The sequence below is a fragment of the Lissotriton helveticus genome, chromosome 8 (assembly GCF_964261635.1).
Source record: "Lissotriton helveticus chromosome 8, aLisHel1.1, whole genome shotgun sequence".
Classification (NCBI taxonomy): Eukaryota; Metazoa; Chordata; class Amphibia; order Caudata; family Salamandridae; genus Lissotriton; species Lissotriton helveticus.
Window position 1 is genome coordinate 812,726,044 of NC_136069.1, and position 14,347 is coordinate 812,740,390.

General features: G+C 45.3%; 1 protein-coding gene across 2 annotated transcripts in view; it reads right to left on the reverse strand.

Annotated features, from left to right (window-relative positions):
* FGF14 (fibroblast growth factor 14) overlaps window positions 1–14,347 on the reverse strand; it is a 1,298,256-nt gene that overhangs the window by 294,132 nt on the left and 989,777 nt on the right. For both annotated transcript variants that reach the window (XM_078657628.1, XM_078657629.1), the window contains exon 3: window positions 2,946–3,049. In XM_078657628.1, coding sequence (XP_078513754.1) covers window positions 2,946–3,049 — 104 coding nt within the window. The remainder of the gene's footprint in view (window positions 1–2,945; window positions 3,050–14,347) is intronic.

Consider the following 14,347-nt stretch of genomic DNA (forward strand, 5'->3'; position numbering starts at 1 on the left):
GTTAATGGCATGCATTAACGCAGCCCTCCGGTGAATGATATCACAATAAAACTCAAAACCCCAGCTGACATAATCAAGCAGCCTAACATTCTGGAAGGCCTATTGTCAGTGACTGTTAGCAATGCAGGACTAGGCAAAGAGAACAGTTTTTTCTCTACGTTGGACAGCTCCTTTATCCTGATTCCTGTCTCGCCTACGTAGGGCTTTGCCTGTCTCTTCGAGACATGCTGTATTCAGGATCTGGGCATAAAACTCCACCCACTTTCTGCCCATCTTTTTAACTGACTCCTGTCCCTGTCCTTTATAAATGATGGCTTTTCATTGGTCAATAGGCTTACTTGTCCCTCCTTAGTACCGCCTTGTCTCTTCTTGTAACTTCCCATGAGAACAATCCCTGTTACATGTTTTGTTATTCCCTAGGTTTTAATTACCGCCTCAGAGCACTACGTTCTTAATGGGCGTCAGGCAGGAAACATGCTTGGTCCTAAGCAAGGTTGGCTGTGGTTACTTTACTCACTAGCACATCTCACATTTATATGAGACCTTCTATAAATTTCCTTTCATCAGCTCCACACAGAGTACAACCTAATCTGGAATTATTATAATAATTCTTTCGACACATTTCAAAGCAACTAATTGTATACATGGACATAGCTATTTGAATGTACTTGTGGTACTGTCTTGCATGCAATGATTATGGGTATGGGTGGATTTACCATATCTTCTGAAGGGTGCAGTGCCAAATGTGACCAAAGGAGGTCCCATGCGACCTCTTTTGGCCACATATAGTACTGCACCCTGCAACATGGCTAGGTAAACAACATTGGCATTTATAATGCCAATAACTCCAACTTTGCAGGGTGCAGTACTATATGTGGCCAAAAGAGGTCCCATTTCGGCCACATATGGTACTGCACCCTGCAACATGGCTAGGTATAAAAACATTGCCATTTATAATGCCAATAACTCCAACTCCAACAAATGCGGGACCAATTGCATTTTCAATGCTATAGATCTCACATTTGTTAAAGTTAGATCTGTTGGCATTGAAATTGACAATGTTTTTTACTTTTGCTTTTTTATATCATTGGAAATAGTGGCATATAAATTTAATAACTTAACTGCAAATAAAAAAACAAAAGTAAAAAGCATTGCTGTTTTCAACACCAACAGCTCTAACTTTAACAAATGCGATACCAATTGCATTGCAATTGCTTGTTTGAGGATGAGGCTCGCATGGGTTGACAGGTGAGTCATTCTTCCCTTGAGATCACCTTCTCACTGACTAACCAAAAACACAAACACAATTCAACCTATCCCATTGGGTGCCATATCTGCAGCAGAGTAGTTGATTTGCATTGTGTTACAGTTCAAACAGTAACAAGCAGAAAAGGCAGGCTCACTGAGATAAGCGTGTGGAAGCAGCTGTGCGTGAGCAAAATCTAAATGCTATAATACCAGGAGGCGGTAGCTAAACCTGGGCACCTCTCGGGAGTTTTCATTTAGACAGTGCATTATAGCTTGGAGCTCTCATGGCCGTCAGCATGGGGGTTATAGCAAAGCTATTCCATTCTTTCTCGTGAGATAGAATTTTCCACTGTCAGTCCCGGACAATGAATCTTCTACATGGCATTGTCCTCCTGCCCCTGAGAGACCCTGTGCTTGTTTTTTTCTCCGTTTGGTGTGTGATGTTTCTCAGAAGGTAACTTTTCATAAGCTGTCACAGGACGAATACAGACACAATGCTTCCCTTTGGGCATCAGGAGATTTATCTGTCCAATTGCCTCTCGCGGGACAGAAGTGTAACGGCCCGGCTGCGTATGGCATGAAATATGAGGCAATAGGCAGTGCGTAAGCACAAATCAGTGCAATCACAGAGTACCTTTTAGAGCAGTGATGGCTTTATAATAGCCCACTCTATTTTGTTTACATTCAAGCATGCCAAGTTGGAAAAACAGCATATTGTCTGTAGCTCAACTGACTCCACATGATAAAGTTGGGGTGGTCTATAACCCAACAATGTCTCTTCCTTACGCAAACTTCTCCAATTTCTGCAAAATGGCCAACTCATCAGTATCACAATAGAACTGGACCTGTCTCGTCTGAACTATGTCAATATATTTACTCCAAAGTTTTTAGAATCAGGCAGCTAGACTCAACCATAATCCAAGGAAGACTGGCATCTCACAGTCCCCAAAGCACTCTACTGACTTCCTGAGCGACAGTTATTCAGATTTGTGATTCAATGCATGGTTTATAAGATCTTTGGGGGAAAAGGATAGGAAAGCCTAGGCAAACTGCATTTTCCCACATCATTCCAGCAGCAATATCAGATGAGGTAATGCCAGGCTGATACGCCAAACAGATTCAGAAGTTAAAGGTGCCATAGAGTGAATGAAACCACAGTACATACCAAGAATTAAGTAGATATCACCAAGCAAAGGAACATTCTGGAATGTCATTGTCAGCAATGTAGGACTGGGGAACGACTGCAGTTTACTATCTCTGTGCTGAATGGTCACTATTAAAGTCTAAAGACAAAACCATCATAGTGTAGAAGATACAGCTGTAAAATATATTGGCGCCTCAACTAACTCCATTTCCAGCCATTTTTTCCTTCAAGGGGTCATTGAAACCTACTTTGCTCTTGAGGGGATTATCCCCCAGCAATGTGCCAATGGGGACACATTCCTTTAATGAGAACCCAGGCACAACCTTCCAACCACCCCCCCCCCCCCGAAATAACACCATACAAAGGGAACCAGCAATTCCATGGCCCTCTATCAGGTTTGGGATTTCAGATACCGAACGGTATCAAATCAACAACAAAAAGCACTGCAAAGTGGCTTCAAGACGTGCCAGAATATTACAAAACATTTACATGAATAAATGAATGTATAATTCATTATTTATACTATTTCACGCAGCACAATGTCAGTACTTACTGATGTGTAGAGGTAGCCTTCCCCGTTCATGGCTATGTACAACCCTGTCTTCACACCTTGAATGGCAACAACTCGAAGACCCACTGGTATAAGGTTGAATAATGCTGGAAAAAAATAAAAATACGCATACTTATCAGAGAGCATAAAACATTTTATATCCCACATAATTGCATTTCACAGTAAATAAAAAACAGATCTGAGTAAAATACAAAATAGATGCAAACAAATAAAATAGATACATTCAAGTAAAACAGTCAGACACTCCACCCTCTTTACCACCAAGGTGTTGCAACAGGTTTAAACCCGTCAATTACATGTGTGGAGTTCTTCGGCTATAGTCTTAGAATTTCAAATTTTCTGTTCGATTTTTACACAGACAACACCCAGATTGAGATGAGCATTTCTCCAAAGAGGATATTATCCTACTCACCCAGATCCCAGTAGTAATTCAGCCATGGATGTCCCTTCATCACCTTAAGTTAAACACACTTAAAGAGAAATTCCTGCTGATCTCCCCATGTAAAGGTACCATATCAGTTCATTGATGGTTCAACTCACTTAACAGACCGGAGTGCTGTCATTTCCTAATTGTGCCAAGTCCATAGGCTCTAATTTGACAAAACTCTACACCTTAAGGCTTACACGCACTCCTTAACAAAATGTTCTCAACTCCAGTTTGGAATTCTGAGAGGAATACCGTCCTGACTCGATCTAAGGCGGTCGCTCCCTGCTCCACTACCGGTGTCCTGGCGATTGACTGCACTGTGGTATCGTAGCGCTTTGCTGCTTCTCTGCTAACTTCACCACCTATTAGCATCTATTGCATTCTTTTGCCTCTTTACATTGTAATTTCTGTAACGCTAGTACATTTATTTACCTGCTTGACTGTAATTGCCATAACGCTGTGAGCGCATAGCCCACATCGCGCGCACTGCGTGTTTGTAACTCTGGGACTTCGTGCCGCTTTCTGGGAAGGCTGCATTTGCCGGCAATATTGTTGCCTGTGCCCCAATCTCGCCCTGCCTCGATCCTAGTCTGCTGCCATTTTGTTTGTTTGTTTGTTGCCTCCCAGCCCGACTCTCCACCCGCTCCCGCCTCCCTGCTGACCCTCCCTCGCCCCTCCCCCCTCCACTATCCATATATGACAGATGCCTTCACGCGCAGCGGTTGCGCCCCATGCGCCCCGAAGGTGCGCCAAAGGTAAGCCCGTCTACGCCCGTCCGTGCCTGGACCGCGCCCAGCGCCAGACCCCCTGGTCCTCGCAAAACCCACGCCTCCCGCACTACGTACGATGCGGCTGCCCTCATTACCCTTAACCCCGGTCGCAAACCACTATGCTGCAAGGCTGTCCCTGGACACACCCATGGACCCTTCACCTGCCACTCCTGCAAATTCACCTGCGTCAGGACCCAGACCAAATCCACGAACTCCAAACACAGCTCCGACCCTACCCACCTGAAGTGCATCCTGCTGAACACCCGCTCGGTCCACAAACACGCCACTGAACTCTGGGACTTACTCGACACCACATCACCAGACGTCGCCTTCCTCACAGAAACCTGGATGAACGCCTCCTCAGCACCCGACATCGCCATAGCTATCCCGGACGCTTACAAGATCATCCGAAAAGACCGCACCAACCACACAGGGGGAGGCATCGCCATCGTCCATAAGAACACCATCCGAATCACGACCAGCTCCGACGATAACCTCGCTACCGCCGAACACCTTCACTTCCAGATCCACACCGACCCCAGGACCACACTTAGAGGCACCCTCATCTACAGACCACCAGGAACCCGCACACAATTCAGCGAAGACATCACGGACTTCATCAGCCCACATGCCCTCACCTCCGAGAACTACATCCTACTGGGAGACCTCAACTTCCACCTGGACAAGAAAAACGACAGCAACACATCCACCCTTCTGGACAACCTGGCCAACCTCGGACTCAAACAACTTGTTGACACCCCCACCCACTTAGCCGGACACACGCTCGACCCTATCTTCACCTCCAGCAAACACATCTCCTTCGACCACACCACAGCTCTACATTGGACGGACCACAGCTGCGTCCACTTCAGCTACAAACAGACCACGACCCACAACCCCCCACAACCTATTCCTCGAAGAAAATGGAACAAAATCACCACCGACCAACTCCTCACATCGCTTAACCAAAACCCTCCTACCATATCTTCGGACCCAAATCAAGCTGCCACCAAACTCACACAATGGATCACCCACAGCGCTGATGAATTAGCACCCTTGAAAAACCATCAAATCAAACAAGGTAGCAAAAAGGCCCCCTGGTTCAACGATGACATTAAGAAATCCAAGAAGTTATGTCGCACCCTCGAGAAAACCTGGAGAAAAAACCCAATCACTGACAACCTGGCCACCTTCAAGGACGCCACCCGCAAACACCACCAATTGACCCGCTCCACCAAAAAATCAGCATTTAAGGATCGACTCGACAACAACGCCCACAACAGCAAGGAACTATTCAACATCGTCAAAGAATTTACCAACCCCACCGCCGGCACCAACAACATCACTCCCTCCCAAGACCTCTGCGACTCCTTATCCTCCTTCTTCCACAACAAAATCGCCGACATACATAACAGCTTTGAAAACCAGTCCGAAGAACAGTCCACTCCACCCACCTCCGAACCAAAACAGCACCCTAACAACCTTTGCGCCTGGAACCCAGTTACTACTGAAGACACCATCCGCCTGATGAACTCCATCCACTCAGGTTCGCCAACCGACCCATGTCCCCACCACATCTTCAACAAAGCAGACTCCATCATCGCACCCCATCTCCGCGATGTCATCAACGGTTCCTTCAATTCCGCCACCTTCCCGGAAAGCTGGAAACACGCCGAACTCAGTGCCCTTCTGAAGAAACCCACAGCAGACCCCACTGAACTTAAGAACTACCGCCCCATCTCGCTCCTCCCATTCCCCGCCAAAGTCATCGAAAAAGCCGTCAACAGCCAGCTCGCCGCTTTCCTCGAATCCAACAAATCCCTCGACCCTTCACAGTCCGGCTTCCGAGCCAAACATAGCACCGAAACCGCCCTCATCGCAGCAACTGACGACATTAGAACACTACTGGACAATGGAGAAACAGCTGCCCTCATCCTACTTGACCTCTCCGCCGCCTTCGACACAGTCTGTCATAGCACCCTCATACATCGCCTCAGCAACGCCGGAATACAAGGAAAAGCTTTGGACTGGATCATCTCGTTCCTCGCCGGAAGAACCCAAAGAGTCCGCCTCCCCCCATTCAAATCAGAGGCTACCGAAGTCATCTGCGGCGTACCACAAGGATCATCACTCAGTCCCACCCTCTTCAACGTTTACATGGGTCCACTCGCATCCATCGCGAGACAACACAACCTCAACATCATCTCCTACGCAGACGACACCCAGCTAATCCTCTCCCTCAACAAAGAGCCTAACACCGCCAAAACCAATCTACACTAAGGAATGAAAGAAGTAGCCGAATGGATGAAGAACAGCCGTTTAAAACTAAACTCGGACAAAACAGAAGTCCTCATCTTAGGATCATCCCCCTCTGCCTGGGACGACTCATGGTGGCCACCGGCCCTGGGCACAGCACCCATACCCACAGATCACGCACGTAACCTGGGATTCATCCTAGACTCCTCCCTCTCGATGACCAGACAAGCCAACGCCGTTTCATCTTCATGCTTCAACATCCTACGCATGCTCAAAAAAATCTTCCGTTGGATCCCCACCGAAACAAGAAAGACAGTCACCCACGCACTGGTCACTAGCCGACTCGATTACGGAAATACCCTTTACGCCGGAACCACAGCCAAACTACAGAAAAAACTCCAACGCATCCAAAATGCCTCAGCCAGACTCATACTGGACATACCCCGTCAAGCTCACATTTCCAGTCACCTGAAAGACCTCCACTGGCTCCCTGTCAACAAGAGAATAACGTTCCGTCTCCTCACCCACGCACACAAGGCCCTCTACGACCTAGGACCCGAATGCCTCAACACACGACTGTCCTTCTACACACCCACCCACCAACTACGATCATCCAATCAAGCTCGCGCCGCAATTCTGCGCATCCATAGATCCACCATGGGAGGAAGATCCTTCTCCTACTTAGCGGCGAAAACCTGGAACTCTCTCCCCACTCACCTCCGCCTCACACAGAACCACCTCTCCTTCAGAAGGCAGCTAAAAACCTGGCTATTCGATAAGTAATACACCCACCCTCCCTCAAGCGCCTTGAGACCCTCTGGGTGAGTAGTGCGCTATACAAATATTTGAACTTGAACTTGAACTTTACAATCTTGCACCCAAGAAGATGACTTCAATGAATTGGAGCAATCTTTAGTGATGTCAAGTTTATACTAAGACATATCGCTTCTCACAGGGGTTGTAAAGACGAAATTGGTTGGGGTGATTTGAAAAATCCGATTCATATCATAAGATATGCCTGATAGCAGATATATTGCAGGATGCACCATATTAAAGAGTATTAAAAAGTAAGACAATTTAATATGTGAATTTAGAAAAATGCTGCATTTTGAACTGGATTGGTTGAAATGATTAACATTGATATATTTCAGATTTTGGTGGAATTAATGATTCCGTTCATGGAGGATACCTTTACTGACCCTTAAAAATCAAACAGCATTTCCTTCATGAAGTGTGAATGCAATAAATATCAACAATTTAGGCATGCATAGCTTCAAAAACCACCAGGAGACGACACTGGGAATTGACTAAATCTTTTGGATAATACAATAGTTCATTGAGAGTTAACAGAAAGATTATCATGTGTAGCATGTTTATAAAATTTGTGGATTGGTCAATGAACTCATAACTCCAAAAATGGTAAATCTTGTCCACTTTACACACTTGACAAATTCAGAGAGCATCTTTCAATCAATGCTTGTTGAAGTTGCGAGTAAAAAGAATTAATGGTTAGATTGAGGTGAGAAAAGTAAATCACCAAATGCCAAACAGATCAAAAACAAATCACTGAAGCTCAGAAGAATCAAGAAAAATTGTTTTATCTTGAACTTTGAGTGAGACGGTAATCAAGACATCTAAAATGTAACCTGAGATCAGCAGATAACTATCATACATCTGTAAACTACGAGAAACAGCTACACCTAAATATTTTAATGTTTTAGCTGAGAGGGCTAACTTCCCTATACTAATTTTCCTAAAAACGTTTTGGACCCTGAATATAATTGAAGGTTCATACTTGTTGCTATACATTGTGAAAACATTGAAAACCCTAATACCAATGAAGATTCTATTAGGAACAGAAGGCTGTTGGTATGATGTGCAACTATCAAACCTGTAACATGTAATCATAGCAAACATTTTGATGGGCATCTTCCAACATGATTTAATATTAGAATATCATCACACAATACAGTGAAAGTGAACATTAATGAAATCAGGAGTAAATTTGAATAAGTGATTTGGTCATCTGTTAGATATATTTGATCAGAAAGTTTGATGCAATACTAATTAAAATAATTGGTGAGATAAATAATACAACTTCCACCTCGACAACCAACTGGACCCAAGCACCACATCCCTCCTGGACAACCTCCACAACATTGGACTCCGCCAAATCATGACTGAACCCACGCACTCAGCAGGAGACACACTCGACCCCCTCTTCACAACAGGAAACTCCATCACCTTCAACCACACCACCAAACTTCCATGGACTGACCATCGATGTGTCCACTTCACCTTCAGAACACCCACTATCAACAGACAGCAGCACCTGCTCTAACGAAGAAACTGGCCCAGAATAACCGACGACCAGCTAACCTCATCACTCAGCAACTCCACACCAACCATCACGGAAAACGATGACACCAATACCGCAGCCTGAAACCTGCACAGATGGATCTCCAACACCGCCAATACCATAGCCCCCCTCAAGAAAAACAACAACACCCTTGCCAAGAAAGCTAGATGGTTTACCACCGAACTACGAGAGTCCAGACGCACTTGCCGCCACCTCGAAAAGGCCTGGAGGAACACCAAATCCACAGAAGTCCACAACAACTTCAGAGCCGCCACCAACACCCACCACCAACTTATCAAACAAATGAGGAAAAAAGCGTCGAAGACAGAATCTCCACTCATGCACACAAATGAGGGAGAGGTGTGGCGCCGCGGCCAGGGCGACTGACGCTGGAATCTGAGGACCACGGTTCGATCCCCGGCTCCGGCGGCAGGTTAGCCCAGCACCATGTGACTCTGGGCAATATCTCGCTTAATCTTCCCGACGGCCCCCAGCGCCTAGAGACCCTTACGGGTGTTTGTGCGCTTTACAAATGTGGACTTTACTTTACAACAGCAAAGAACTCTTCAACATCATCAAGGAGTTCACCCAACCCACCAGCGAGTCCATCAACATCCCTCCCTCACAAGACCTCTGCGACAAACTCAGCACCCTTTTCCACCACAAAATCAAGAGCATCAACGACAACTTTGATGAAGACAACCAGCACACTGAACCCTCACCAACCACTCCCGACACCCTGAAGCCAGCGATCTACAACTGGGCAGCCCTCACCACTGAAGACACACTGAAGACGAATAAGTCAATCTACTCCGGGGCCCCCACGGACTTAAGCCCCCACCACATTTTCAACAGAGCCGCCAACACTATTGCACCCGTGCTCATCCACACCATCAACCGTTCCCTGGCAACCGCCTCATTCCCCGACGACTGGAAACACGCCGAGATCAACCCCCTCCTGAAGAAACTCTTGGCGGACCCCACTGACCTAAAAAAGTACAGACCCATCTCCCTGCTCCTGTTCCCAGCAAAAGTAATTGAGAAAGCCATCAACAGCCAACTCGCTGCATTCATCGAAGAGCACAACATCCTTGACTCCTCCCAATCCAGCTTTCAGAAAAAAACACAGTACGGAAACCGCCCTCCTCGCCGCAACAGACAACATCCACACCCTACTGGACAAAGGAGAAACAGCAGTCCTCATCCTTCTCGACCTCTCAGCGGCATTCAACACAGTCTCTCACTGCACCCTAATACACAAACTCCACGACGCAGGGAACCAAGACAAGGCCCTCGACTGGATCCGCTCCTTCCTCTCTGGCCGAAGGCAGCGGGTCAAACTCCCCCCTTTCCTCTCAGACCCCAAACCAACCACCTGCAGAGTCCCCCAGGGATCCTCCCTCAGCCCTACACTCTTCAACGTCTACATGGCTCCGCTCTCCCCCATCGTCAGAACCTACGGACCCAACATTGACATTGTGTCATACGCAGACGACACCCAACTCATCCTCTCCCTATCCAACAAACCCAACACCGCCAGACAACCTTCGAGAAGGCATAGAAGCTGTTGCCGAATGGATGAAAAACAGCTGCCTACAACTAAACAACAACAAACCCGATGCTTGGAACGACACCTGGTGGCCCCCTGCCCTCGGAAGCCCGCCCACCCCCATGGACCATGCACGCAACCTGGGAATCATCCTGGACAAAGAGCTCAAAATGGACAGCCAGATCAACTCTGTCTTGTCCTCCTGCTTCCACACCCTCCGCCTCCTACGTAAGACCTTCAAATGGTTCCCCTCGAACACAGAAAGACTGTCACTCATGTCCAGACTCCACTACCGCAATGCACTCTATGCCGGAATAAACAAAAACCTCACCCGCAAGCTACAGAACATCCAAAACACCGCCGCAAGACTGGTCCTCAACCTTCCAAGACATTGCCACACCTCCCAGCACCTACGCACACTCCACTGGCTCCCCATCGAAGCTAGAGTCATCTTCCAGATTCTCACCCACGCTCACAAGGCCCTCCACGACACCGGACCAGCATACCTGAACAGCCAACTCAAATTCCACGCACCCCAAAGGACCCTACGATCAGCCCAGCTCTCCCATGCCGCTGTCTCTCTCACCAGAAAGAACAGGTCGGGAGGCCGCTCCTATTCCTTCCTCGCGGCCAGAGCCTGAAACGACCTCCTGCTCCACCTCATACAGACAACATCGATCCCCACCTCAAAACCTGGCTCTTCGACAAACCACCTCCTTAATGGACTGGAACCTGCGAACTCCCCCCCCCCCCCCCAGCACCTCTTCAGACCCTTACGGGTGAGTAGTCGTGCTTAACAAACATCTTGATTGATTGAGCTAAGACCCAGTAAGCCTTACATCAAATGCACTCACCTCTGATTTTAGATCATAGCTGTGTAATTGTATTTCAAAGTTATTTTGCTAAATGTTGTGGTGATATTACAGATCATTGCTCAACATGTAGAACTATTTCTTTGCAAAACTTTCAGTAATAATTGTTATGAAATGTCCAGAGGCTGAAATTCTCTTTTAATTAATTTTGGTTTTAGCCCTTGAGCCGGGAAAGAAATAGCTTGACATTATTAATCAACATAGCAACATAAGAAAGGGCTGTTACAGCATGGGAGAAACAATTTTCACCCCTTGCGTGCTGCGAATGGCCCCGGGCCATCTGACGTCACAGTGGGTGTGTGTGGAGGACGGCCGGGGGCCATCCGAACCCCGCCCACTCTTTAATATGCCCGGACAGCGTGAAAATTTGTGCAGCACGCAAGGGGTTAAAGATCATGATCTCTGTTGCATATAATTGAAACAGTTGCTGTATGTGAATTGTTGAGTGATTGCCCACTATGTGCTGCTGCCTCATATATATTTCAAACAACATCTGCCAGCGCCTTCTCATTCTTCACAATATTCCTCAATGAAACTTATCTTCAAGTTTATAGCTGCAAATTGCTATCATGTTCCACCCTCCTAGTGCAGAGGGTAAGATGTGTGACATTATATAACAATTTGTAGAATGTCCCCATTTACCCTTTGACCCCTTCCATTCACTAGAGCTTCTGTATCTGGAATTCTATCACTCCATATTATGATTTGTTCATTTCTGAAAATGGCATATTTCTAATTAAATGGTGTAGGTAAATTCATATTGCCTACTTGTTGAGAGGTATGTATTTGCCAGGAGAGTGAAGAAAGGTAGACAGCCACCAGGAAAGTGGAATTCATATTGGAAGGACCGACAATTTATTGTCCACTAAGGGCTATTCACCAATATTTACTTCTACAATTTGTTAATGTGTGAACAAATATATCAGCCAAAAATATCTTCCCAAAATACTCAATGTACAAAATCACAAAATTACACAGTACCAAGGAAATAAAATGATGTTCAATAGAAAATATTATTAGGTACTAAAATTATTGATTATTTAAAAAATAATCCACAACAGTGCAGATTAATGTCTTTCCAGGTATTTTCATGCTCGTACCTTTCTCCATTCCTCACCACCAAGTGGTCTTGTCTTGAAGTGGGAGTGAGTTGTTAATGGTCTGGAAAGATAAGTTGTGATAGTCTAAGCTTTTAACCCCTATCAAGACCCATTTGTATTGTCAATTAGCCTAGCTACCCCTTCTCTATCCCATTTACGGACAGTGGAAATATGTCAAATGTTTCAGAGCTAATTTGTATTTGAGTTAGGGCACAGAGGACAGGATAGTCCAACCACACACCTCATCTTGATCCACTGACATCTCTTCCATTGCTTGCCACTCTCTCTCACAATGTACCATTATCAATGAATGCACCAAGAGATTAGGGTGGGTCAGGACAATCAAAGATCTCAGTGAGAGGAGTTCTCTACTCCTCTCTGCAAACCTAGGACAGTCTTTCAACATCCACTCTCTCCCGGCTCACCAGTTGTCAGTAAGTGTTCCAGTAAATAAGAGGTGTGTGGTGGAGCGCTGATGATCAATATGACCACAGCAGAATTTGATTTTAATTATTGATTCTCTTTTATTGTCAAGAAGATGATATACAATATAATGACAGAAATGGAAATCTGACCTTGACATTAATGTAGTTGATATTTTTTCAGGAATGTTACCACACGTTTTTATATGTGCCCAGAGTGAGCTTTGTTTTGGTACTGTTATAATATTTTGTTCAATCAAATCCCCCTGGAGGAACGTCTCATAGTGTGTGCATCAGGGCTCCTCTAGTCAACACTACTCACCAAGAAATGTAGGTGCTCTTGCGCTCAGTAACTTGAAAAATCCCAGCTTTACATGGACAACACTCAAATCTACCACCCTCTCAAATCTACTGGATCAAATGCATTAGAGTGAATAAAGTTGTAAAATGCATGGCAATTTACAATGTTAATTTCTTATTACATGTCCATATCAACAATACGAATGGTTAACATGATATTTGTGGAAATAGTGAACGGCAGATTGTTAGCGGTACGTGACAACGTAGGGCTAACCATTTGGAATCCCCAATAAAAGGCTTGTGGAAATAGATATAAAAAAAAGTTTAAATGTATAAAATATTTGCTCATCTACATTTCAGACACTTTACAAAGGAAACAAAGAAACTCTGTTTTTTAATGTGATGTCCTATTATTAAGGAGATAAGCATAATATTGGTAATCAGACCATCCTATGTCATAGCTGAATATTGCTAAATCTAGTTGGGTGCTGGTTTGGAAAGGCAGAAAATAAATGAGTTTGGTTTCTAATCATCCACAACAACGTTGGGGAGGGAATAAAATAAACTGACCTTCCCTAGCATTCAAGAATGTAATTTGCTAGTCATTTCTTGTTTTACAGTTCGATTTTACCCATCCCTGCAGCCAGATATTATGTCCAACAGGGGTGGATATCAGCTTACAGGGATTTGTTTTTCCATGGTGTCACCTGAGTTGTAGTGGTGAAAGACAATTGTAGCCACTCATCTGTGCCATTTTTTCCCACCGTAGGAAGTCCTACTCTGAGAAATCTAACAGAGAAGGTAAGAGATGGATTATGGTGCCACTAAAAGTAAAGGTAAACAGCTACTTCCCCCAGGCATTGCATTAGTTAGACAGTTCCTACTTTAGGACCACCTTTTGCATCCATGACCACCCCTACCTGCGTCCCTGGAGAGAACTGTTAATGATTTAGGCTAATGGCAGCACCAGGTTCGAGATAGAAGTTGAAATAACACTAACTGCAGTAATTCTGCAAGTGGAAATTGACATGCAAAAAAATAACCGTATTTAAAGGTTGCACGGAAGTTATCAAGACATACAAAAATTCCTCACTTAAGTGCTCAGGTCAGAAGATGTTGGTAACCACATGCCAACTATAAGTTCACCTTTGCAATGGGGCAGAATTCCCAAATGTTTACATCCTGGCATAATGTGAAATATGTACAAATTGCATCTCTAAAAGATATCTGGTGCTAAAGTGTCTCCCTGGATGTCACTTTTTAGCTGACCGTGCGTAAAAGGTGCAGCATTGCCATCTGTGTTCCTGTGTGTATACCACTTTATTAATG